Source organism: Chiloscyllium punctatum, chromosome 42 (genome assembly GCF_047496795.1).
Source record: "Chiloscyllium punctatum isolate Juve2018m chromosome 42, sChiPun1.3, whole genome shotgun sequence".
Lineage (NCBI taxonomy): Eukaryota > Metazoa > Chordata > Chondrichthyes > Orectolobiformes > Hemiscylliidae > Chiloscyllium > Chiloscyllium punctatum.
In genome coordinates this window covers 46941768-46969557 of record NC_092780.1, presented here as the reverse complement: position 1 = coordinate 46969557, position 27790 = coordinate 46941768, and the positions used below count along the sequence as shown (strand labels likewise).

At 42.4% G+C, this 27790-nt stretch overlaps 2 protein-coding genes across 4 annotated transcripts in view; one reads left to right on the top strand and one right to left on the bottom strand.

Moving 5' to 3' along the window:
* dcakd (dephospho-CoA kinase domain containing) overlaps positions 1 to 19159 on the bottom strand; it is a 33656-nt gene extending 14497 nt beyond the window's left edge. Inside the window, exons 1-3 of one of the 3 annotated variants that reach the window (XM_072561918.1) lie at positions 18978 to 19159; positions 10447 to 10565; positions 7 to 210 (exon numbers count right to left, since the gene is read on the bottom strand). In XM_072561918.1, coding sequence (XP_072418019.1) covers positions 7 to 210; positions 10447 to 10558 — 316 coding nt within the window. In that variant the 5' untranslated portion in view covers positions 10559 to 10565; positions 18978 to 19159. Of the gene's footprint in view, positions 1 to 6; positions 211 to 10446; positions 10566 to 12765; positions 12785 to 18091; positions 18495 to 18977 lie in introns of those variants that run through there. The other 2 variants (XM_072561919.1, XM_072561920.1) reach the window with 2 other exon arrangements.
* Positions 19160 to 19461: 302 nt separating this feature from the next.
* Positions 19462 to 27790, top strand: part of LOC140465935 (glycylpeptide N-tetradecanoyltransferase 1-like) — a 77398-nt gene continuing 69069 nt past the window's right edge. Inside the window, exon 1 of the mRNA XM_072561917.1 lies at positions 19462 to 19640. Within this exon, the coding sequence (XP_072418018.1) occupies positions 19543 to 19640 (98 nt within the window). The 5' untranslated portion in view covers positions 19462 to 19542. The remainder of the gene's footprint in view (positions 19641 to 27790) is intronic.

Sequence of the window (27790 nt, the reverse complement as noted above, 5' to 3'; positions counted from 1 at the left end):
CCTTACCTTGTATGAAGTGTTTAAAGATCTGTTTGAGCATAGCTTTGTGAATTGCTGGGTGAGTAATGGAATTCAACAGCTGCCGTTTCTCCACATCGCAGAAGATGATATTGCCCAGTTTCTGCCTGTTGATTTGTCTGTCCTCCAGCAGGATTTCCTCACCAAACGAGCGAACTATTGCCCAATATGCTGGAGAGTCCAGCTCAACAACTATGCAAAATAAACAAAGACAGTCACTGTAACTGTAAAATGTACAAACCAATTACACAAAAAGGCCATGCAGCTTTGTTCTCATTCATTCATTCAGATGAGGAATTTACTAGCTGAGCTAACATTTCTTTCCCTGTCTAATTGACCTCAAGGAGGTGGGCAGTGATCAGTCTTCATGAGCTATAGCCCATTTGCCGTAAGTACACCCACAATAATGTTAGAGAGGAAGTTCTAGAATTTTGACACAGTGACACTGAAGGATCAGCAATGTATTTCCAAGTCAGGATGGTAATGGCTTCGAGAGGAACATTGTGGTACTCCCTTGTAACTAGTTTCCTTGTCCTTCTTAATAGTTGGGATTGTTGGTTTGGACGGTGGTGTGTGCAGAATTTGGTTGAATGGTTACAGTGCATCTTGCAGAGATAAACACTATTGTGACGGCGCATTGGTGAGAGTGAAGGTTTGTGGAAAAGATGGGTGGGTAAGTGGGGGGGTCTTTATCTTGGATAGTATCAAGCTTCTTTCACTTATCCAGGAGAGTGAATTATATTTAAACACACTCTTTACTGGAGCCTGTTAGATGGTCAAGAGATGATGGTTTAATTCTCTCCTGTTAGAGATAGTCATTACCTGGAACTTATCTCACACATCCATTACATGCCACTTGTCAGTGTGTCATCCAGATCTTGTCACATTGGACATGGACTGCTTCAGCAGATTAAAAGTTGTGAATTATGCCAAATATTGTGCAATCATCAGCAAAATTCCAAAATGTTAACTCTGTAACACCACTGAATGTCAAGGGGCGGTGGTTAGATTGTCCCTTATTGGCGATGGTCATTGCCTGGCATTTTAGTGTTTTTTTATTTATTTACAAGAAGAGGGGATCACTGTCTAGGCTGCATTTATTGTTCCAGAGGGCAGTTAAAAAAGAACCACATTGCTGTGGATTGGGAGTGACACGTTGGCCAGACCAGGTAAGGATGGCAGTATCCTTCCCTAAAAAGGATGTTTTAGTGGGCGGCACGGTGGCACAGTAGTTAGCACTGCTGCCTCACAGCGCCAGAGACCCTGGTTCAATTCCCACCTCAGGCGACTGTGTAGAGTTTGCACATTCTCCCCGTGTCTGTGTGGGTTTCCTCCGGGTGCTCCGGTTTCCTCCCACAGTCCAAAGACGTGCAGGTCAGGTGAATTGGCCATGCTAAATTGCCCATAGTGTTAGGTAAGGGGTAAATGTAGGGGTATGGGTGGGTTGTGCTTCGGCGGGGCGGTGTGGACTTGTTGGGCCGAAGGACCTGTTTCCATACTGTAAGTAATCTAATCTAATCTAATCTTAGTGAACCAGATGGGCTTTTCAATGGATTCCTGGTCATCACAGACTCTTAATTCCAGATTCTTTATTGAATTCAAATTCTACCATTTAAACCCACGTTTCCAGAATGTTACCTGGGTCTTTGGATAATACCACTAGGTCATTGGTTCTGTGGTGTGAATGTACTTGTCACTTGGTAGACCAAACCTAGATATTGCCCAGATCTTGTTCAAGTGCAACATGGACTGCTTCAAAAGCTTTAATTACTGATGATTGAGAGTAGACTGATGGGTTGGTAACTGGCTGGGTTGGAATTGTCCTGCTTTTTGCATACAGGGTATACCTGGGAAATCTTCCACATTGTTGTATAGATGCCAGTATTGTAACTGCACTGTAAGAGCTTGGATCGAGGAGCAGCAAGTTCTGGAACACAATTCTTCATTACTATTGCCGGAATATTGTCAGGGTTCATAGCCCTTGCAGTCTCCAGTGCCTCTAAACCAGCTTCTTAGTATCACATGCAGCAAATCAAATTGGGTGAAGGCTGTGATACTGACACCATTGGAGGAGGCCTGGATAGCTCATCCATTCAGCATATCCAACTGAGGACTGCCGCAAATGCTTCTGTAAACTCTGCTGTTCGCATTTGTAAGACATCACTTTAACCTGTAGTGAAACTAAACTTCTTGAGCTCTAGGAAAGAAAGATCTCATTGGATTTCCTAGCCAGGAGGTTATCCTTGAAAAGTGACCCGGTGAGTAGCTGTTCTTATGAAGTGAAAAGCAGGATAACTAAAATATAAACCCAAGTCGAAGCTGAGATGGGGGCAGGCCTTACTTTCAGTGTATGTTGTGCAGAACACAGACACCTGGTGCTCAGGAGATGAAGCAAATCCCTCAAAAGAAGAAAACAACTCTGGGAGCTTTTGATGATGCAATGTGTGAGCTAGCTAAAAACAAATGAAACCTAAAAACATGAATAGCTCAGGTATGCAAAACAGCTGGGCTGACTGACAGGCAGCATAGTGGCACAGTTGGCATTGCTGCCCCACATTGCCAAGGACCCGGATTCAATTTTGCCATCGGGCAACCATCTCTGTGGAGTTTGCACATTCTCCCAGTGTCTGCATGGAGTTGCTCTGGCTTCCTCCCACAGTCCAAAGGTGTGCAGGTTAGGTGGATTGGCCATAGCAGATTCAGGGTCACAAGGATAGGGTCAGGGGTATGGGTCTAAGTGGGATGTTCTTTGGAGAGTCCGTGGGCCAAATGGCCTGATTCCATGCTGGGACTCTATGATGTATGTTTGTACCAAAAGTGACTAGACCATGAACTGCGATGGTTGGTCATTTGCGAAGAAACTCTGGAAAGCCATGTGATAAGACTGTTATGGCCTAAGGGACAGAAAGTTTGTACAAGCGTGCCTTATCAATGTTAATTGTTCTGGGGACATCAAATGGAACAAATTGTTAGTGAAAGCTACTCAAAGACCCAATCAGGGAGTGGTAAATGTGAGAGAACCTAAGTATCAGAAACAGCACCTTTGACACTACACCTGTGCTAGAAGAGATGCTGATAGACTTGTGTGAGCTACCTTTATTAAAGTGAAATTCATGATTTCTATCAAAATATCATTTGTCTGTTAATTCATATCTAAGCTGACATGGATTTTCGGTTTGTCTGTTACAATAAAGGTTTTAGAAGAGTGAAATTTTGATAACAGATTTCATTGTAGTCATTTGGGGATTACTTTCTTTTCAAGTTATTGACCTTTTAGAGGATCCTAACAGGGAGAAAGGATACACTGAATAAGTGAGATGAAACTAAGTAAGAAAAGGCATGGGTGCAGCATAAAGTGTTTGGGTAAACAGCCTATTTCTTTGCTGAAACTTTCCATACAAATTGGAAGACTTATGATCCACATCTTATCCCAAAAGAAGCAATTTCTAATTACTACAGAGCATTCCATGGATCAGTTACACCGTCAGGTTCGGAAAAAACCTCCAGTCAGTCATTGCATTTACTGTGAGCAGAAAGCTGATCGTTAAACAATGACCAAGAGTTTTACAACATTTTCATAAACAAAGAGATCACCATCAAACTCTACCATCATCTGTACTCATTTAACAGTGAAAACTCGATTGGCGTACTGCCTTTTCACACATTTATAGTATACCTAAAAGGTAGTAAAACCATGCTGTATTGTAGGAGTGTAATCAAACAAGTTTGATACCCAGCCAAATAAGAATCAATTCCAATGCAGATGAAGGCACCACTGTCAACAGTGGGACAATTAAAATTTAGGATGTGCAAGAGATCAAAACTGTCGAAGTAGAGGCTGGTGGAGATTACAGAAACCAGAAGTGACAAGAAACTGAAGGATTTGAAATCAAAACCAATTTTTAAATTTTACATACTGTTTTACTGGGAGTCAATGTAGGTCAGTCAGCAGAGAGACAATGAGGGAGCAGGACTTGCTGTGAATTAGCTTAGGTTTATGGAGTGTACAAAGTCTGAGGTGGGTCTGGGCAGCAATTCTGAGATAACCAAGGAACAGATGAGGGTTTCTACAGCAGAGGATTTCTGAGGCAGTCCTAGAATGGAAACTTTATGAAGGTGGAACTAGGTTGCCTTCATGGTGGGGCAGCAAATGGGATATGAGACTGAACTTGGGATCAAAAAGGTTACAAAAAGTCCAATTCACTTTAATCAGAGATAATAGACTCTAGAGACAAAAAATACCTACAGATGCTGGAATCCAAAGTAGACAAGCAGGAGGCTGGAAAAGAACAGCAAGAAGGGCAGCATCAGGAGGTAAAGTCTGACGTTTGAGGTATAATTCCTGAAGAAGAAATTCCTTATGCCCGAAACATTGATTCTCCTGCTCCTTGGATGCTGCCTGACCTGCTGCGCTTTCCAGCAAAACATTTTTCAGCTCTGATCTCCAGCATCTGCAGTCCTCACTTTCTCCCCGTTTCAGGTATAACCCTTTTTCCGGACTGGAGGTGTGGATGGGAAGAGTTGTAGATAAAAGTGGGGGGAGGGGTGGAGTGGGGAGGTGATGATTATTGAGGATATTGCTGAATTCCGCTAATTTGCTTTTTGTTATTTTCCAATTTTTTTTCTGTCAGAGTCCAAATACTCCCTATGTTAAATATGTGGGGAATGTTACTACATGGCTTCACCATCTTTTAAAGGATTTAATAAGAATGAAAAAGGATCCCCTGAAAACAAAATGATGACCTACAAAATCAAAAAGAAGCCCTCATTGCAATCTCCGGAGAAGCAAACAAAAATAGTAATTGACTTCTTGAGCTGACAATATCTTCAAGGATTTTGGAGATGAAAGAGAGGCTGAAGATGGAATTGCAAGTTAACAGGTACAGAGGCATGATGAGGGTTTTGTGGGTCAGGGCGGGGGTGGTAATAATGACAGCAGATTTGAAAGGTCAGTAAAAGGGCATTTGCAAAATTTCACAGCCTTACACTACCTATGTATGCTGAGTTTAAACTTAACTGTTCAGAGCAGTGTCAAGGCACTGGGGAAACCAGTAAGTGTGCAAGGTAACTTAGGGAAGACAAGAACATCGCAGAAGTCCATTGGGAAATTGGGACAAATACTCTGAATGAGATCATAAGTCAAGAAAACCTCACAGTAAACTGAAAAATACTGTGAACATCATGGGAGCAACTAGGACATGAGTTTCATTAGTTCCATTTCTATGATAACAAGCAGCAAACTGCACATGTACATTACTTTGCAGTCTGAACAACAGCGATCAGGGTCAACAAGGTATGAGCTGGACTGATTATATTTAATAAATCTGGTATTCAACCCATTAATTTGACATAATTATATTTACTATTTTTACTTAAATGAGTAGTGAGGGGTTGGGACATGTATTTTGCAGACAGTGATCATTAGATTCAAGATTGTTATAGAAAAGGACAAGAATAAATTCTTAACTGGAGAAAGGCTCACTTTAATCAGATGAGAAATGTTTTGGCAAGAGTGGACTAGGAGCAGATACTTTCAGGTAAATCTGTCTCAAAACAGTGGGATACATTCAAGAAAGCAATATGGAGAATAGAGGGCCAATATGTTCTAATAAAGAAACAGAGTGGGACTAACATATCCAGTGAATCCAGGATATCAAGAAATATAGACCATTTGAATTAGGAGAAACAGGGAGGCTCATGGCAGATACCAAGGGCTCAAAATGTGCAAAAGGGAACTTTAAAGGGAGATTAAGACAGATTAAACAGGGCACAAAAGGATATTGGCAGATAAAATAAAGGAAAATTATAAGTTTTAAGGTGCATTAAGGGTAAAAGGATAATGGGAGAGAAAGTGCAGCCCATTAAGGACTGCTGTAGCAATTTACACATGGAGCCAGAGGATGTAGGGAGGGTTCTAAATGAATACTTTGTGTTGGTCTTCACTAGTGAGGGGGATGATATGAGCATGGAAATCAGGGAGAAGGTCTGTGATATAATTAAAGAAATTAGTATAGACAGTGAGGAGGTTCTGAGTGGTCTGGCAGGCTTAAAAGTAAATAAATTTCCAGGGGCAGATGAAGTGTATCTTAGATTATTGAGTGAGACAAGGGAGAAAACACAAGTGCTTGCAATAGTGTTCAATTACTCTCTGGCCACAGGAGAGAAGCCGGAGGACTGAAGGACAACCAATGTGATACCATTTTTCAAGGGAACAGGGGATAAACCATCTCAGTCAGTCCAAGCTCAGAGATGGGGAAACTATCGGAAGCAATTCGGAGGGACAGAATTAATCTGCATTTGAAGAGGCAGGGACTCATCAAGAACAGTCAGCATGGTTTGGTTAAAGGCAGATTATGACTGGCCAACTTGATTGAATTTTCAAAGAGGTGACCAGGTGTGGGCAATGCTTTTGATGTACAGTCGAAAAGGATGGTGCAAGAAAAGCTTTTGATGTGGTCTACCTGGACTTCAGCAATGATTCTGTTAAGTTCCCACATGGATTTATCTCTTGCTCCCTTCTTGACCAAGTGTTTCAGACTGGCACATTCCAAGGTCCAGGACTACGTGTTGAGGGACGCACTAAAGCTTGGGACAGTTGCTGCCAATACACAGAGTAAAAGATCTGCCCAATGTTTTTCGGCCATAGTATGACAAGACCATAAGACATAGGAGCAGAAATTAGGCCATTCAGCCAATCAAGTCTGCTCCGCCATTCAAAAATGGCTGATAAGTTTCTCAAATCTATTCTCCCACCTTCTCCCCTTAATGCCTGATCCCCTTGATACTCAGGAACCTATCTCTCTCCGTCTTAAATATACTCAATGACCTGGTTCCACAGCCTTCTGTGGCAATGAATTCTATAGATTCACCATTCTTTGGCTAAAGAGGTTTCTCCTTATCTCCCTCAGGTCCTACTCTCTCCTAGCAATGAAAACACTTTCCTAACATCTACTCATTCCAGGCCATTCAGTATTCTGTATGTTTCAATCCTTCTAAACTCCATCAAGTATAAACCCTGAGTCCTCAAACATTCCTCATATGTTAAGCTTTTCATTCCTGAGACCATTCTTGTGAACCTCCTCCAAACACACTGTAGGGCCAGTACATCCTTCCCAAGATATGGGGCCCAAAATTGCCCAAGTGATCTGACCAGAGTCATATAGAGCCTCAGAAGTACACACTTGCTTTTATATTCAAGCCCTCTCATTTGCCTTCCTAACTATTGACTCAATCTGCAAGTCTACCTTCAGAGTATCCTGGACTAGAACTCCCAAGTCTCTTTGCACTTCAGACTTCTGAATTTAGAAGATAGTCCATGCTCCTATTCTCCTGACCAAAAGCAGCCTCCCCACCTCCTCAATGCTACGTCTCCCTCTACCTATCTTTGTATCATCTGCAAACTTAGCCAGAATGCCCTGAGTTCCATCATCTTGATTGCTAATGTATAAAGTAAAAAGTTGTGATCCCAAAACCAAGCCTTGCAGAACACCACTTGTCACCAACTGGCATCCTGAGACGGATCCTTTTATCCCCACTCTCTGCCATTTAGCCAAGCTTCTATCCATGCCCACATCTTGCCTCTGACACCATGGGCCCTTATCTCACTCAATATTCTCCGTGCGGCACCTTGTCATAGGCCTTCTTGAGGTCCAGGTAGATAACATCCATTGGCTCTCCTTGGTGATGGCCACCATACTCAGCTCTGCACCCTTACTCTCTTAAATGTTTGGGATATTATGTCTTCCACAGTGAAGAATGACACCAAAGTAAGGAACTGTTTACTGGTCAGACGTTCTCAATGCATGAAACTTAACATTAACAGTTCCAGAGTTTTGAGAAGATTTGTAGCTCAGGTTGAGGTTCTGGATGTAGGTTTGCTCACTCACTGAGGTGGAAGGTTCGTTTTCAGACGATTTCTCACCCTATTAGGTAACATCATCAGTGAACTCCGGACAAAGCACTGCTGGTGCTTCCTGCTTTCTATTTATAGACTGGGACAACACATCTATCTGGGGACAAGCCAAACAAAGACACACACACACAAAATTCCTAGAAACAAGGCATTTTAACCGGAACTCTATCAACAAACACATTGACTTGGGCACCATTTACCATCCCCTGAGAAAAAAGAACAGGAAATGACCACCATAGGACATGACGTCACCAAAAGAAATGACATCACCAACCCAAGGAAACCTTAGAAGACTGAGTGGGGATCTGATTGAGACATATAAGATTATGAAAGGATTGGACACTCTGGCAGCTGGAAACATGTTTCCGCTGATGGGTGAGTGCCGAACCAGAGGACACAGCTTAAAAATATGGGGTAGACCATTTAGGACAGAGATGAGGAGAAACTTCTTCACCCAGAGAGTGGTGGCTGTGTGGAATGCTCTGCCCCAGAGGGCAGTGGAGGCCCAGTCTCTGGATTCATTTAAGAAAGAGTTGGATAGAGCTCTCAAAGATAGTGGAATCAAGGGTTATGGAGATAAGGGAGGAAGAGGATACTGATTAGGAATGATCAGCCATGATCATATTGAATGGCGGTGCAGGCTCGAAGGGCTGAATGGCCTACTCCTGCACCTATTGTCTATTGTCTATTGTAAACCCAAACATACAAACAGAAAGCAGGAAACAACAGCAGTGCTTCATCTGGAGGATCACTGAAGATATTACCTAGTATGGTGATGAAAATGTCTGAGAATGAAGCTTCCAGCTCAGCAAGCAAACCTACATTCAGATAAATCGTTCCCTGCATAATTAGGAAATGTCTGATCTTGTGCAACTGGAGACAATCTCTATGAAATGTCAAAGTTCCAATATTTTATTTGTTTTTTCTCCTCTGCAAAAAATGTACAGATATGGTTACAAACTCTTGTACATACTAACAAATTATTTTTATGAATGAAGGATAGTTTCTGAAATAAAGAAACAAACCCCAGTGCTTTGTTTGTCTTATTTAATTTCCTTACTACTTTTAGTGCTTGCAAATGAACATCTTGACCTCTTTGCTCATCTACAACATTTAAAACTCTTTTTCCAAGTATTAGGTGGTCTCTTTGTTCTTCCTAACAAAAAGCAATATCACACAATTACCTATACTGAAATTAATTTGTCAAAAATATGGCCATTCTGCAATCTTAATGTCATTTTCCATTTTGTTGTCAGTTTCCTCAGTACAAATTATTTTTACCAGCTTTGAAATTATTCTTTCAACACGTTTACTGAACTTCTCTAAGAATGGTCTCATTAATCATTCCTAAGACAGGTACAATCTGTTTTAAAAGAAAAGGTCCCTCTTCAATGCCCAGTTACTGCATGGGATAGAGGGGGACTAAAGTTTCTTTGACCATATCTAGGATGCAGATACTGCACAGTTCACAATATTTTGCAACTATCTTTCCACTGTCCCATCAAACACTGTGGAACAGATACACACTGTGTTAGGCATAGAGTAAAGTTCCCACAGAAAATTGAATCGAATACTCCCATAGCATATACAACATAAGTTTGATAAAGTTATTTTCATGCTATTGCATCAAACACTCCTAAGGCAGGTACAAAGTGGGGTAATCTTTAGATTAGATTAGATTACTTACAGTGTGGGAACAGGCCCTTCAGCCCAACAAGTTCACACCGACTCGCTGAAGCGCAATCCACCCAGACCCATTCCCCTACATTTACCCCTTCACCTAAGGCTACAGGCAATTTAGCATGGTCAATTCACCTAACCTACACATTTTTGGATTGTGGGAGGAAACCGGAGCACCCGGAGGAAACCCACACAGACACAGGGAGAATGTGCAAACTCCCCACAGAGGTGTGAGGCCTGAGGCGGGAATTGAACCCGGGTCTCTGACGCTGTGAGGCAGCAGTGCTAACCACTGTGCCACCGTGCCGCATTATCTGACTTGCATTATGTGGCCATCCATGTACAGATTCCAATCAAACTGGAAAGGAATGACAATTCATTTAAAAAAAAATATCTCCACATTTGTTTGCACAAAATTAGCCAAATGTTCTATGCTGTTCTGTTTCCTTCCATGATTTGGAGATGCCGGTTGGATTATAACCTGGTGTTGTGTGAATTTTAACTGTTTCTTTCCAGCAGGCATATTGTTAATAACTTAGACAACAGATTCTATGCCGGCCTTTTACATGTTAATATGTACTACAGCCATACAAGAACCGCTCTTTAACTATCACTGTAATGGAAGTCAATTCCATAGCTAAATCTGAAGATATGTTAAAGTAATAACTCCTCCAGACGATGCATAATTTTTCCAGTCTACTTGTGTACCAAGTATCTCAAAGGGACCTTGATATTTCAATAGGGAGGGAAACTTCAAGGAAGAGAAACAACAATCTTTACATTTCACAGTAGTCTCATATCATAAAAAGCTTGTTTCTGTGATATTTAAAACTTACTCTGTCTTGCTATCTGATCAGCATCCACGACTGGACATCCAAGTTCACGGAACACAGCAGCAACTGTGCTTTTCCCTGAAGCAATCCCACCAGTCAGGCCAACCAGGAACATTTTCTTTCTAATACGGGAGTAGAAAGATTGAGTTACTATTCTGTGCAGAGTAGGGAAGCACATATATCTGCTCTTCCAGACTGAAAAATGTCACTGTAACCATTGTGTGACATAGAAGGATTTTAATGAAATTTCTTGCGTCTATGCACTCCCTCAGTGCAGATGGTGGTGGAACCCCATATATAGCTGAAACGAGGAGCACTGAGGTAATGGTTTTGGTCCAGATCATTAATAACTTCCAGTGCAACTCTGAGAACATCAGTTGAGTATAGGGGTGCACTCTTCCGCGAATCAAACAGACTCTCAGTCACACACGAATGCAGATCATATGCCTAGCGTGCCAGAGGTAAATATGATTCCAATAATGAGGTAATACTTTGTCTTCAGGAAGAGCGAAGGGGCAAGGGATAAAGAGAACATTTTCCATTGGGATAACACAGTTTTTGGTCAATGCATGAAAAAAGTAAATTTCCATTCAATAAATAACATGCTAAATTTTATCTGGTATGTCTAATACCATCAGGGAATCTATTACCATACATGGGAATCTAATCCTAATGAATTGCTAAATAAATCATGACTGCAGTGAACACACACTAGACAGAATCCCTTCATGACATAAGCTTTGCCTCTATTCTACTTTATTCCACTACCTCTCAAACAGTTTTCTTCCTGTTCTCTGCTAGACATTCATATTCCTGTTGGAGGAGGAAGAGAGGGGAACAGTAAAACACAAAATTGCTGGAAAAGCTCAGCAGGTCTGAGCTTTTCCAGCAATTTTGAACAGTAAACTCCATGGACTCCAGCAGTCCTCCAGCTACCTGTGGACTTTGACACTAGTGACAATCGTCAATGTGTTTCTATTAACTGGTGGATAAAGATGATTTTTGTGCAAACACATTACAGGAGCACTGGAATCGACAGAGACACTTCCCATGGTTAAACACCTCAACAAAACCTAATAAAAAGGGTAGACCAGCAGATCAGCATCTTTACAAGAGAAAAACCGAAAGCATGAGTGGGAGAAAGAAGCAACTTCTAGTCATGTACTCCGATCCAACTGTCATTTGATTTATTGTAGGCACATGTTTAACAGCCATAGCTAGAGCTCCAGTGACATGGTAACAAACTTTGCAGAGAGCAAAGGATAGATTTTATCTCAGCTCTAACTTAAGAGCTGGAAATAATGCAAAATATATCCAAAATACTTGGGCAACAATATATTTAGACGGGAAGAAAAGAAGTTGAACATCCATCAACAATCTCAATGATAAGGTTGCCCTGAGTGTCACATGGAGATGGAGTAACGGAAAGTCACAAATGGCCTCAGACTTGCCAGAATGGAAGCACGGGTGCAAATAGAGTCTGTGTTGGTGGGTTGGCAGATAAGAGACAGAGAGAGAGCGAGAGACAGAAAGAGAAAGAATGAATGATACCCAATACCACCAGCAGATATTTCTCTGCAATACTGAGTGAATATCATTTCCAGAGGTACCATTTTTAAAAACTGCAGTCCAACTGTACTTGCTAGTTGAAGAGCAGGGGGCAATTCATTCTAATACCAGAACAATATTTATCTCTCAACCAATAACATGAACAAATTATATGGTCATTATCATATTGCTGTTGGTGAGAACTTGCTAGACACAAATAAGTTGGCTGAGCTATCTATATTAAAATATTTCTATCTTAAAATATTTCTTCCACGCTGCAAATAATATTTCATTAGCTTTTTATGAAGTACAGAGGACATGATCAATGCAATAGAAATACGCTTCTTTTAACATTGACAATTAATATTTGTTTTCACATATAAATAAAAATTAAAAATACAAAGAATTTGTATTACATCTTCACCATTTGCGAGTTCTTATGCCTGCAAGAAGGATTTTGAACACTATAATTACCCAATGTGATGCCAATGCTCACAATTGCCATGGGTCTCATTGTTACACACTAGGAGATTTCGCCTGGCTTTATCTATAAAGAGATGTCTAACATTAACTAAATCGATTTAAATATTTCAATCTCTTAATATTTCAATTCAAAGTGAGACTATCATCAGCCTGGTGTTCATTAGCAGCTTGTATTGAACCGATAGCTAAGCTTCATTTTTGGGAGTTGTTAAAGTAATTCATTTATTTAGTTTACTCACTGAAACAATCATTGTATTTACCAACATTTTGGAACTGGTGGTTGGAACTTACCCAATTGACTTCTGTTATAAAACTCATCTGCAGACTTTTCTGGGAATATATTCCCACAAACAGCAGGACTTTACTGTAGCAGAAAAAGTAGCAAAAAGGGAAGTTTAAAGATGTATGGATTGAACAGTTTACTGGGTTTATCCTATCCCTGAACAGTTAAGTGATTAATCACCTTCAGATGCACATTGCCCTCATGGTGCCTGAAGAAACAGCCAAGATTAGTGCTTCCAAGAGACTTTCATAAAGCAGAAGGGCCATAGTCCACAAGGAGTGAGAAAATGCTGCAGACAAGATTATCAGGCCAGGCACAGCACAGCGCCATCAATCAACTGGAAAAGTTATATGCAGCATCAATAAAAAGAAGCTCAGCTGATTCTTTCATCTGGTACAATGAAAGGAACACAAGACAAAAGAGTCGATGGGGTGATGGGAATTGGAGGGGGGGGGGGGGGGGAAGAGATATTGAAACCATTTATATCTGACCTTCACCTTACGGATTTGGAGAATGCTGTAGTTACATTGTTAAAATATAGGGAGTTCTGCAGGGCCACACCCTTCCCTGCAACAATTTACATTACAGTCCTGTCTCTGGGTTTGCTGTGCAATATAAATAAGATGGTAAAAACAATGACTGCAGATGCTGGAAACCAGATTCGGGATTAGTGGTGCTGGAAGAGCACAGCAGTTCAGGCATCCAGGTGGATGCTGCCTGAATTGCTGCGCTCTTCCAGCACCACTAATACAGAATATAAACATGATGGTCTACTTGCCTCTGGTGATGAGAGACATCATCCTTTTTACACTGATTTACTTTGCATCTTATAAAGGCAAATGGTTGTTTATGTTGGCCCATGCCGCTGAAGCAGCTAGGAGTTCAGTTTTATTTGGAAAGGTCTGCAGGGAGAACAGGAATACATCTAGAGAACAGCTGGGCATGCTGAATGTACTGAACCTGAACAATAAGTAGGGCAGAGCAGCCTGCAATGTAAACATGAAGCAGTCAACTTCAAAAACACTGCTCCAATGGCAACAAATGATGTACTGCTGCACAAAAAACATCTTAAAAGCATTTTTTCTCATTTCACCGGATTTCCATGCATTCAAAGATCAATGGTAATCAATACTATACTGTCAATTAGACAGTTTTACATTTTTTTAAAGATTAGATTAAATTCCCTACAGTGTGGAAACAGGCCCTTCAGCCCAACAAGTCCACACCGACCCTCCGAAGAGCAACCCACCAGACCCATTCCCCTACATTTACCCGGACTACTCCACCTAACACTACAGGCAATTTAGCATGGCCCATTCACCTAACTTGCACATCTTTGGATTGTGGGAGGAAACCGGATGAAGCAGAGCATGGAAGGAGGCCATTTGGCCAATCAAATCCAAGGCAACACTCCACACAGAGTAATCCAGACCCATTCTCCTGCTTCATTACTGTAACCCTCCTGGTTTATTTCCATCAAGTGCACATCCAATTTCCAGTTGTCTGTTACACAACAGAAGGCTATTCAACCCATCATGCCCATGCAGGCACTCCTAAGGAGGAATTCATGTACTGCCACTCACTCTCCTCAAATCCCTGCACATTCTTCTTCTTTTCACAACACAGGGGAAGCCACATTGCCCACTGTGACTACATTAAAATGAACCAATGCCATTTCCCAGCATTCTTCCACATCCAGGCAGGTTACAGAACTTCAGATGCATCCCAAACCACCTTTTAAAATGAGACTCATTATGAGAGGTATAATCATTAAGGTTGCAGAATATAGGAAAATTGGTGGCATAGTAAAGATCAAGGAAGAAAGCCAAAGACTTTAGGGCTGGTCAGACAAGAGGAACAGGGTAATTAGAATTTCATCCAAAAAGTGTGAGGTGATGCGTTTTGAAAGGACTGGCAAGGGATGTTGAATGGTAGAATCCTGCAAAATACAGGAGATCAGAGAAACCTTGGTACGTAGGTCCACAGAACCTTGAAGCATAACAGGTCGAAAAAATGATTAAGGTGGCATATTGGATACTTATCTTTATTATTAAAGATATTAATAGTAGGGAAGCTATGATGGTGCTAAATAAACTGTCAGTTAAGCCATAGCTACACCTCCGCTCACCGCATTATTGCAAAGGCATGACTGCAGTAGAGACAGTGCAGAAGAAATTCATCAGTATGTTGCTGGGCTGGAACATTCCAGCTGTTAAGAGAGACTGGACAGATTGGGGCTGTATCATTTAGAGTAGAGAAGGGAGAGGTGGTTCAACCATGGGAACGGAGTGGCTGTATTAGATCCAAAGAAACGACATCCAAGTCGGACAAACAAAGAAGCAAACATGAGGATTTTCACCAGTTCAGATTTCAGAAAAAGGAGGACAAAGGGTTTGATTAATAAGGGGGAAATAGGGTAAGAGAGAAAGAATGAAAAGTGATTCTAAAAGCATCTTAGGTATTTGAAGAAAAGAGTAAGTGAAGACAAATAGACCAATTAAAAATACTTTGCTTAATTCTGCTTTTACGAAGGAGGACAAAATGTTATGGATAACACAGTCTAGTGAGAGGAAGGAACTAAAGGAAATCAATACAAGTAGGAAAATGGTATCAGGGAAATTTATGAGCTCAAAGTCAATAAATCCCTAAGTTCTGATAACCCATAATTCCAGAGTATTTAAGGAAATAGCCCTAAAAACACTGGAAGCATTGGTGGTCATCTTTCAAGATTCTATAAAGTCTGGAACAGTTGCTATGGATTCAAGGATAGCTAACATAACCCAGTATTTAAAAAAGGAAATAGAGAGAAACAGTGAATTATAGATCAGTTAGTCTGACATTGGTGATGGGGAAAATGCTAGACTCCATTACAAAATATTTAATGGCAGAGTACTTGGGATCAAGGACCAGACAAAGACAGCATGGATTTACAAAAGGGTAATCTTATCTGGCAAATGTACTAGAACCTTTCAAAGATGTAACTTGTACAGTTGAGAAGGGGGACCTAATGGATGTTGTTTACTTGGAATTTCAGAAGGCTTTCAATAATGTCCCACATTTGAGATTAGCATGTAAAATTTAAGTGCATGGGATTGTGGGTAGTGTATTGACATGGACAGAGAACTGGTTGGCAGACAGGAAACGAGGAGGAGAAATAAACGGGTCTTTTTAACAGTGACCAGTTGGGCACCACAGGAATCAGTGCTATTCACAATATATATTAATGATGTAGACAAGGGAACTAAATGTAACATCTCTAAATTTGAGATGACACAAAACCAGGTGGGAGGGTGAACCAAGGGAAGGATGCAGAGATGCCTTAGTGTGATTTGGACAAGTTGAGTGATGGATGAATACATTGCAGATGAATTACAAAATGCATAAATGTGAAATTATCCACTCAGATGACAATAGATTGGGAAAGGTAGAAATGCAATGAGACCTAGGTGTGCTTGCACACCAGTCATTGAAAGTAAGCCTGCAGGTGCAGCAGGCAGTGGAGAAGGCAAATAAGAGCATGAGAAATAGGTACAGGAGTAAGTTGTTTGGCCCCTCCAGCCTGTTTCTTCATTCAAAAGCATGATGAGTGATAAAGAGTCCACGATTCCATATCCTTGATTTCCCTACTGAGTAAGAATTCACCGATCTCAGCCTTAGATTCTCACATTAGCTCCACCCTCATATCGATCCAGAATCTCAAGCCTCAGAAGAAATTCTTAGTCCTAAATTAGCGCCCTTTATTCTGAGCTTATGTCTTCTTGTCCCAGACTCTCCCATGAGGGGAAACATCCTATCAGTATTCACCATGTCAAACCCCTTAAGAATCATACATGTTTCAATGAGATAAAACATAAAAAGTAGATGTAAGAGTAGGTCATTCAGCCCTTCCAATCTGCACTACCGTTTAATATGATCATGGCTGCTCATATATTTTCAGTATCCCATGCCAGCTTTCCTCGCCATATCCCTTGACCCCTTTAGTCACAAGGGCCATGTCCAGCTCCCTCTTGAATATATTTAATGAACTGCCCCCAATAGCTTTTTGTGGTGGAGAATTCCACAGGTTCACAACTCTCTAGGTGAATACATTCTTCCTCATCTCAGTGCTGAATGATTTATCCCTTATTCTTAGGCTGTAACCCCTAGGTCTAGACCTCGCCAACATCAGGAACATTCTTCCTGTATCAAGCCTATTTCCAGAGATCACCTTTCATTTCCTAAACTGTCATACACACAGTACCACACTGTTTCGCCCTTGCACGTAAAACAACTCTTTCATACGAGGGGGTCATCGTATTAAACCTTCTCTGAACTGGCTCCAGTAACTATTGCTCTCAGTACTCCGGATGTGGTCACATCAACACCTTGCAGAGTTGCAGTCCCTATTCTTTGGCTCAACTCCCCTGAAATAAAGACCAACATTCCATTAGCCTTTCTGATTACCTTCCAGGCCTGTGTTGCAGCTTTCTGCAGGTTTTCCTCCATTTAAATAATATTCTGTTTCCCTTCAAAAATGAACACTTTCCACTTTCCCACATTTCACAACTTTTTGCCCATTTACTTAACCTATCAATATCTTTCTGTAAATTCTATCCTTCCCAACCTGCTTATCCAACTATTTTTGTTATCTGCAAATTTGACTACAGTACATTCACTCCCTTCTTTCAAGACATTTATTGCCAAAACAGTTGTAGTCCCACGACTGATCCCTGTGGAACCCTACTGGTCCCCAATCTGTAAATAAAAAAACTCCTTATGCCAGTCACAGCTTCCTACCCACAAGCCAATTCTCTAACGTTTTAGTAGTATTTAGTAGTATTTAGTCACAATACCAAAGCAAACATAGGCCAAGTACTGGGAAATAGGATTGGAATAGCACTTCATGGGTCAAAGGGCTGCAGGAATGCTCGAAATGCCATAGCACACAAGGTAATGGGCCAAGTACTGGACAGTATGACAGCACTTAGTCAAGTGCTTGATGACCATACAAGCATAATGAACTAATGGCTTTATTTCCACACTGCAAAGTTCTATGACTCTATCCTTTCAGGCAGTAAGTACCAAATGCCTACCATTCTCTGGTTGATTCTCCATCCTACCACCACATGCTCTCCAAGCTTTCTGGCAGACACTTTAAATCTAGATCACAGGTAATTGACCCTTCTGATAAGGGAGTTCTTCCTATCCAGTCCCCTCATAGCTTTGCTCACTTCAATTAATTCTCCCTGTCCTTCAGCCTCTGTTCCAAGTATTGATTGTTTCTACTTTCACCAGCCACGAGAAACAAGTTCCAAGTCACTCCAACGTATAGTTTTAGTTCTTCCTCACACTGACCCTGCATCTCTTGCCCAAAAACCTTAATTCAGTATCTCATCCTCCTTGTATTTGAAAGGCCAAGGAGATTTGTTCCAATCTTACACAAGGTGGTTTTGCAGTGCAGTAGGTTCTGGTCCTGCCTCAGCCAAAAACTTCAGGCTCAATTCCCACCCAGGATTTAAGGGCCAAATATAGGGCATATGAGAGCTCATTCAATCAGCAGGATAAATAAAACAAAATCGTTGTTTGAGGGGCAGTTTGCAGCGACAGGATTGTAGGGAAGAGTAAGGCTACAAGATTGTGTAGTGTAGTGAAATTGTTAGCATGAATAATGGTCTCTACATCGGATAAATCTTAAGCACAGCCTCGAATGCAGAGAATCCCTGGTGGGACTTTCCCGTACATTAAAGTCATCTTGTTTTGTACTTGGAACTTAGAGACAAAAAGAAACCTGCAGATGCGGGAATTCAAAGTAGACAAGCAGGAGGTTACACCCGAAACGTTGACTCCTCCACCTCCTAATAATGCCAGACTTGCTGCGTTCTTGCAGCCTCCTGCTTGCCGACCTTGTACGGTAGGAATACAACCGGCCGAATAGCCTCTATGCTGTAACCGTTCCACGATGGGCACAGACTGCAACTGGACCTTGGACCGAGTTTAAAGGCAGGACCTTAACAACGTGCCATCGGAGCTGGAAGTGTCAGGCCACGGCAGCCGGGGAGTAGTGGAGGAGCCGTGAGGCGGTGGGGGGTCCTCAGGTGACATGGGGAGGGTCAGGGAGCGGGGGGGGACACCGGGCCAGAAACCGAGCTGACAAGGGCAGGCCTCAATCCGCCTCCTCTGTCACCAACCCCGGCTCGCACTACCATCCAGACAATCCCGACCCACCGACCGACTGACTCACTTTAACCCGACTCCCGGCGCCTCGGGCCCACAAGACGAGAAGCGGGGCGGGGGGAGGGGGCACACAGAAAGAAGCTGCTCGCTAATTGGCCGAGTGTCCAACAAACGACCAATCAGTCTGACCTTTACTCAGCCCTCCCCTGAATCCAGGTTACTGAGTTGAGACCGTGCAGTTTGGGAGTGTGTGTGGGTGTACATATATTTGTTACTAGAAAGGAGTGAATTGCACTTCAGAACAGCTTATCATTCCTCTCTTTGACATTTGTACAACTATTTCCGAATTTAAAAGATTTCTGCTCCAAGCGGCTCGCGTTGCATGCTGGTATCTGTAGTCTCTATGATGACATATCTGCTTGCCCCAGCGGTGCCACTCGCGGTCGGAGGACTACAATTCCCAGCATGCCGCATTTCCCATCCTCCCGCTGTCACCGCCGCACGGCGCCGACGCATGCGTAGCGTGGACCTATGGGAAAGGCGCCGCCGGAGGAAGGGGGCGGGAGGGATGCCGGGCCAATCAGCGGCAGCGTCGCTTCGTGAGTCGCCCGATCGCGGTCGATCCCCGAATCATGGCAGACGATCATGAGACAGCAACAAAAGATGCGGAGGAGCAGGACGGCTGCGGCAGCGACTGTGAGAATGAAGAGGAGCACGCGCACACTAAAGGGTATGTGAGGGTGGCTGCTGCCTCTGTGACAGGGCCCCAGGGCTCAGGGCCCGGCCCCGGGGAGACGGCGCTGCCTTCACACCTCACCCTCCCCCACCCGCCCCGCACCGAAACCTCGCCCACCTCCGCCGCGCCCATTGGACAGTCCCCCTCCGTGACAGTCATAGTGGGCGGGATCCGCCGGCACGGTGCTCCCGGATTGGATGGTATCCACGTCCATCAGCGTAGCGAGCTTCCGCCATCCGCCTGAGCTGCTAGTGGGAGCACAAGGTCCCTTTCCCTGGCGGTGTAGGATCACACCCACCTCGCACCTCAATGGAGGCCGTCAGGGTATTAAAACCGGCCTCTTCCCCACACCCCCTGGGCTGCTCAGATCCAGAATTAGGATTTACGCAGCTCCTTGCACATTCTCTGGGTGTCTCACAGTGAGATGCAGGTCACTGAGCACTTTACAAATCCCTGTAATCACACAGCTATACAGTGATGCACATCCCACAACCAGCAAGTGAGAATCATCGCTATTCAGTCTGTTTTTGTGATATTGGGTTCAGTTATCAAGATTGGTTATGACACTAAGCAGAGCTACCCTCTTTTTGAGTAGCACGGTGAGTCCTTTTACTCTACCTCCCATTTTACCCCAGAGGTAGTTAGACCACCTGTATCTGTGTAAAGGCAGTGCTCAATCCCTCATCACATTCATATGTCAATTGGGGTTATGTGCTTGTGTTAAAATTGTGTCAATATCCCAATTCAAAAGGTAACATAGAGTCATCGAGATATGCAACACAGAAGCAGGTCCTTCATTCCAAACAGATATCTTAAATTAACCCAGTCCCATTTGTCAGAACTTGACTTATATTCCACTAAACCCTTCCTATTTGTATACCCATCCGGACGCCTTTTAATCTCGTCATTGTCCCAGCCCACCATCACTTCCTCTGACAGCTCATTCCATACATGCACCACCCTCTGCGTGAAATAATAGCCCCAAAGCTCCTTTTTATATCTTTTGCCTTTCACCCTAAACTATGCCCTCTAGCTGTGGATGCTCCCATCCCAGGGAAGAGACTTCATAATTTCTTAAGTCTGTACTTGCGGTCAACTGTTCATCCTAATGTTCTGTTCCTACATTGTTTACCATCTTCGCTAAGGTTGGTGAAGAAGCCCACTTTCTCTCTGTTAGTCCTATTTGCTGTCAGTCTTTGTTTCCTGGTTTGGCAGATCTGTGCAGGGTTATCCCAGTGGCTGATTCGAGAGCTGTGTGGCTATACAGACCACAACCTATCTGTTCACCCATCACCTGATGACCTGTACTGGCTCGTGGTTCAGCATTGTTTTGATTTTTTAAAGTTTCTGATTTTTGTTTCCGCATCGCTTTATGGTTTTATCTCTCCATTTTGAACCTCTTCATTGCTTTATCACTCCAGTCATGCAACTTTCCAAGATCTCGTGCACTTCTAATTCTGTCCTGAGTGCTGAAAGTTCCTCTCTCAGTCTTTGGGGATAAAGGTTTGAAAAATTACTACCATGGTTGAGATTTTGGTCAACTGCCCTCTGTCAAATATGTCTGATGATGCTTTTATAAAGTTCCTTGAGAGGTGTTGTTAAAGATATTGTAAAATTGCAAGTGGGTGTTTTTTTAATTGTGTCCACTAGCCTGATGTGCCATCTTGAATTACAACACTTTTGCTAGTCTTTTGTCAAGAGCATGAACCATCTCTGCAAAGAGATAGTCAAAGTGCAGGTTCTATTGTGGCTTGCAGTTGCTTCTGAATGGACAGTCTCTCAAGTGTCCTTGATCTGACAGAGTACAGGTTGCTAGTTTGAGAGCTTTTGAAATGATATAAGGCTCAAGTACTACATGCCCTTTTTCTGTTCACAGTGTAAGGTCATGGAATATGTGTTTCTGAACAGATTGGACATTTCAACATGAGTAGCAACAAACCTCTAGCAAGTTGTGCACTGAGTTACAGAATTTAGGTGATTTTGAAAAACAAGGATAAAGACTCAAAGTATTTTCTTAAACTTTGGAAACTTTCTGGTCTGATATTATTCAGCAGAATGCACATTTTTGGCCATCATAAATACTCATAATCCATTTCTTCCTCAGCTCCCACTGAATGTACTTCAAACAATTGATTATATGTAATGAGAACACTGAATGCATCTCCTCTTTCGAGGGCGCATTGGATTTAATTTTCCATGTCCTCCCAGAATACGTCAGCTTCTGCTGAAATGACCAGCTTTCAATAGCTCATAAGAAATGTTTCTTCAATTCCTTGCAGTAGTTGGCCTTATTGGATGGAGACCATCTAGTGAGTGATATAAGATTGATAGTTCCATGTTTACTCCTTGGCCTGTGCATGCTAGCTCATCTGAAGCAAGGCAAAACGGAGGAGTTTTAATCTGTTCAAATTCTCAGTATTGAGCTATGTTGGTTTGTACATTCAGTGGACATCATGGAAACATCTGTGATGTCTCCATAGTAAAGTAGCCTGTAACCACTCATGCCTGTTCTTGTTTAAGGTGCGGAAAGCTACCAGCACCTGGGCTGTAGTACCCAAAGAAAAGCCTCTGGGAAGGAATTTCAGCAAACTCATGAGTTTCTCCCTTCCCCTTGTTGGAAGAGCAGCTTTAATCTCCAAAATGTTAATGTAGAAGTTCATGAGTGGAAAATATAAGAGACCAATTGTGTCAGCAAAAAGGCTTGGGGAGAGTGAAGTCAAAGGAAATGGAGGGAAGACTCGGTGCTGGTTGAGTCGTATCTAATCCAAAAAAATGGTTGTGGTTACTGGATGTCCTCTGCCGCCCTGTTTGCCAATTCCTGCAGCAGCATTAAGCCCAGGCCTTTACCACCCAGAACATTTGCCAACTCTGGTCACCCTCTCAGCCATGGCGCCTCCCCTCCCACTCAAATCCACAATAGTGGAGATGTGGATCCCTAAGCTGCAGCTATTGTGAAGTGGGAAGATCTGGAGATTCCTGATAAAGGGCTTATACCTGAAATATTGATTGGATGCTGCCTGACCTGCTGTGCTTGTCCAGCGCCACACTCTTCAACTGTGATTTTCAGCATCTGCAGTCCTCACTTTCTCCAAGTTCATTATGTTCCAGATATTGATCAGGCTCTGGTAAAAGACAGGCAGCATCCTGAGGGAGATCTGAAGACCTTATGAACGGGAGCTGCATGTCATAATTGAGGTTAGGAACCCTGTAGAAGAAATACACCATCAGGGTACTCCATGTAGGAGGCTTGATGTAATGGCATTGTTGGATAGTCCAGAGACCAAAAATCACATCCAAGTATTAACTATGCTTGAGTTTGCTTAGTTTCAGATATCAGACAAGATTGGATATTTTCAGATTATATTAGATTTCCTACAGTATGGAACAGGCCTTTCGGCCCAATAAGTCCACACCAACCTCCAAAGAGTAACCCACCCAGACCCATTCCTCTATGTACCCCTGACTAATGCACCTACTAGCACTACAGGTAATTTAGCATAGCCAATTCACCTAATCTGCACATCTTTGGACCGTGGGAGGAAACCCTAGCAGTCACGGGGAGAATGTTCAGACTCCACACAGACTGTCACCCGAGGCTGGAATCGAACACATGTCCCTGGCACAGTGCTAACCACTGAGCCACCATGCTGCTCCTATGGTAGTAGCTACAAGAGCTCTTTTAATTAACTCTTCAAACCCAGTTCCCCATTTTACTTTGTTACCTTCAATAGAATCTAGTAGATACTAAAAGACCTTTGACTTTATGATAGAAAATCATTGAAATAGCTGAAGATGGTTGGGTCTATGACACTACCTTGAGAACTTGTGTGTTGAGTTCCTGTGATTAAGGTCATTGACCTCCAACAACCACTTCAATCTTCCTTTGTGTTAGGTGTGACTGCCACCTGTGAAAATTTTCCCTGTTGATACCTATTGAGTTCAGTTTTGCTATGGTGCCTTGAAGTCTCACTCAGTCAAATATCGCATTGATACCATGGCAGTCACCCTCCCCTCATCTCTCTGTCTCAAGTCAGCTCGTTTGTCTACGTTTGGACTGTGACTGTAATGAGATTAGGAGCTGAATGGATCTGGTGGAATCCAAACTGGAGTGAACAAGTTATTGTTGAAGAAGTGTAATTTGATCGCACTGTCAACAATCCCTTCCAACAGTTTGCTACCGATCGAGTGTAGAATAATGGGATGGTAACTGGCTCGGTTGAATTTGTTCTGCTTTTTGTGGACAGGATGTTCCTCAGCAATTTTTCACATTGAGGTAGTCGCCAGTGTAAGAACTACTGGAGCAGCTTGGTTTGAGATGTAGGGTACATCCCTTTATAGATATTGCAAAGCAGTTTTTGTTTTTCAACAATAATCACCTCTTCTAGTTTAGGAAACTCTGCAGCCTATTTGTTCACAGGAAGGTCCCACAAATAGCAACGTGATAAACACTTAAAAACAGATTATCTAGTGGTTATGGAAGCAATATTCAGCCTTCCTTGTTACTGAGTCCAGTTTATAGCTCTCATGTAGAGTGGGAGGGTCATCTTGCTCTTCTCCATCATGGCTACACTTCCATGTATTCATGTGTTTATCACTCTTGGTATAATGATCAAAGGCTACAATGTGGTCTTCTTTCTACTGAAGGTCTAATGGGTTAGGGATGTCTCAGTGGTTAGCACTGCTGCCTCGTAGCGCCAGGGACCTGAGTTTGATTCTAGCTTTGGGTGACTGTGTGGAGTTTGCATGTTCTCCCCATGTCTGCATGGGTTTCCTCCGGGTGCTCTCGGATAGGATGGAGGTGTGTGTCTGGGTGGGAGGATCTTTGGTAAAAACAAGGACTGCAGATGCTGGAAACCAGATTCTGGATTAGAGTGGTGCTGGAAAAGCACAGCAGTTTAGGCAGCTTCCAAGGAGCAGGACCTTTGGAAGATTCGATGCAGACTTGATGGGCAAAATGGCCTCTTTCTGTATTGTTGGAATTATGTGATACTGTAGTTAATCCAGATGATCACAGAATCCAGCAGCTCCTTGTGAGTCTCCTTTTACTTGGAATGATCTCAGGATTTGCTGGCAATATGGAACAGGCCCATTTCCTGCATTTCTAGGTTTAAAATGATTTCTTTATTATTTAGGAAATAACAGATTAATTTAGCATCTGATCACAGCCTCACAGCTTCTGTAAGTATGATCTAAATAAATTACTTTTGAAGTGCAATCAATATTGCTTTATATAGAAACAGTAAACTGTCACAACTGGACTGGAATATCAACTTAGCTCATGTACTGAATTCTATAATTTCTTTACCTGATTTTAAGTAGCACATAACAATGTTTTAATTAACATTTCAGTGAAGTGTAAATGGTTGGGCTTGAGTGTGCCTTAGTTCTGAAGAGCATCTAACAGTAAAATTCCAGAACTTTGACATTATGAAATGTTTTCATTTATTCCTTTATTTTAAATTTGTTTCCTTCATTAGCCGAGGCTTAGAGTTTAAGACCAGGAAAGTTATGGTGGAACTATATAAAATATTGGTTAGGGCACAGCTAGAGTATTGTGAGCAGTTCTGGAGGGATGTTTTAACACTGGAGAGGGTGCAAGGGGATTTACCAGAATGTTGTTTGTACTAGAGAGATTGTTATGAAGGGAGATGGATAAGCTGGGGTTATTTTCCTTAGAGCAGAGAAGATTGAGAAGGAATATGATTACGATGTATGCAATTATGTGGAGCATAAATAGGGTAAGACAGGAATAAACCCTTCTCCTTATTGGAGAGATCAGTGACCAGGGACCATAGATTTACAGTGAGAGACTAGAGGTTTAGAGGAGATGTGAGGAAAAACTCTTTCACCCAAAGGATAGTGAGGATCTAAAACTCACTGCCTGTAAGGCTGGTAGAGGCAGAAATCTTTATAATGTTCAAGAAGTATTTAGATGTGCACTTGCGGTGTCAAGGTATACAAAGCTGTGGGCCAAGTGCAAGAAAACGGATTGGATTTGTTGAGTGCTTATCTTTGACCAGCACAGAAGCAACGGGCTGAAGGGCCTTTTGTAGAGATCTACAGCACAAAAACTCTAAATATAAAATTATGTGGAGTATATTCTAGAAAATGTGATTCAGTATTACTAGATATAGACTTGTCACTGTACAGCACTGGAATATAGTGGCAGACCTGCCTGTGCCCTTCACTACTTTATAAACACTTGGAGAGGGCTGTCACTGTATAACAATGGGTTGAAGTTCTGGTGTGTACAATGTGTTCATGTCATCCTGGGTTTACAACTCTGGTGGCTACCAGACTGTATCACTGTTTGACACTGGCATATAGATACTGTTTGTTTTGTCTATGTTGTTCAATCCTTGATACCTGACTGAACAAGAAAAGAAATTAATCCCATAGAGTCAGAGTTTTTATAATGTCAAAAAACGTCCGCCAGTCATCAAACATACATCAGTTCTGAAGCTATTTTCTAACATGCCTATAGCTCTGTGACCTATGGCATTTCAAGTATTTAGTTAAATACTACTTGATAGTTCCTGCTTCTACAACCCATTTAGACAGTGATTTCTGGATCTACCCCCAAACCCGTGAGTGAATCTTTACTAGACAACCATCTGATGAAGAGTGATGCTCCGAAAGCTAGTGTGCTTCCAATTAAACCTGTTGGACTATAATCTGGAGTTGTGTGATTTTTAACTTTGTACACCCCAGTCCAACACCGGCATCTCCACATCATGTTTACTAGAATCCACTGTACTTCCTAGTGTTAACTTGAATCTCTGCCTGACACCTTGTTGACTACCATTCTAAGTGTAAATGTTCTCCATATCTACATGATCTATGCTAATCATCCACCTTGTACACCTCAATTAGATCCCACTGCTCAAAGGAAAACAGCCTGAGCTTCTCCAGCGTCTCTTTGTAGCTGATTCATTCCAGGACAGGCAGCATCTTGGTGAATCTTTTCTGCACCCTCCCTAGTGCAATCATGTCCTTCCCATTGTGTGGCAACCATAAATGCACTGTGTACCTCTGTGAACTGATGTGTGTTCAATGGTGACTAATGAAGGCAAACATTCCATAAGCCACCTTACCCACACTAGCTCACTGCCTTCAAGGATTTATGGACATGCACAGCAGTGATCCCCCGTAACAATCTAGCTTCTTACCAATCAATGTTTATTCCCCTGTTTTGTTAATCTTTCCAAAATGAAGTTTCATTTGCTGCTGTTCAGCTCATCTGACCAGCCTGTCTATACAGTAATGTAGTTTTCATGAAATAGTCATAGTCACAGAGGTGTACAGCATGGAAACAGACCCTTCGGTCCAACCCATCCATGCCGACCAGATATCCCAACCCAATCTCGTCCCACCTGCCAACACCTGGCCCATATTCCTCCAAACCCTTCCTATTCATATACCCATCCAGATGCCTTTTAAATGTTGCAATTGTACCAGCCTCCAACACTTCCTCTGGCAGCTCATTCCATGCTCGTACCACACTCTGCATGAAAAAGTTGCCTCTTAGGTCCCTTTTAAATCTTACCCTCTCACCCTAAACCTATGCCCTCTCCTTCTGGACTCCCCCACCCCAGGGAAAATACTTTGTCTATTTATCCTACCCATGTCCCTCATGATGCTCTAAACCTCTATAAGATCACCCCTCAGCCTCCGACGCTTCAGGGAAAACAACCCTAGCCTATTCAAAATATTCTGGTCCCTATAGCTCAGGGACCAGAAGTCAGTGTAGTGGCCATCACTAAGACGAAGGTGCTAGGGAAACTGAAAAATCTGAAGGTGGATAAATAATCTGCAATGGATGGACTACATCCCAGAATTCTGAAGGAGATTGAAGAGGCATTGATGGTGATCTTTCAGGAATCGCTTGAGTCAGGGAGTGTCCCAGATGACTGGCAAATGGCTAATGTACCACTTCTATTTGAGAAATGAGGGAGACAGAAGACAGGAAACTATAGGTTGGTTAGCCTGACCTCAGTCATTAGTAAGATTGTAGACCCCATTAGTAAGGATAGGATTGCAGAGTACTTAGAAGTACATGCTAAAATAGGGTTAAGTCAGCACAGCTTCATGAAGGAGAGGCCATGTCTGTTAAGTGAATTAGAATTATTTGAGAGCGTAACAGG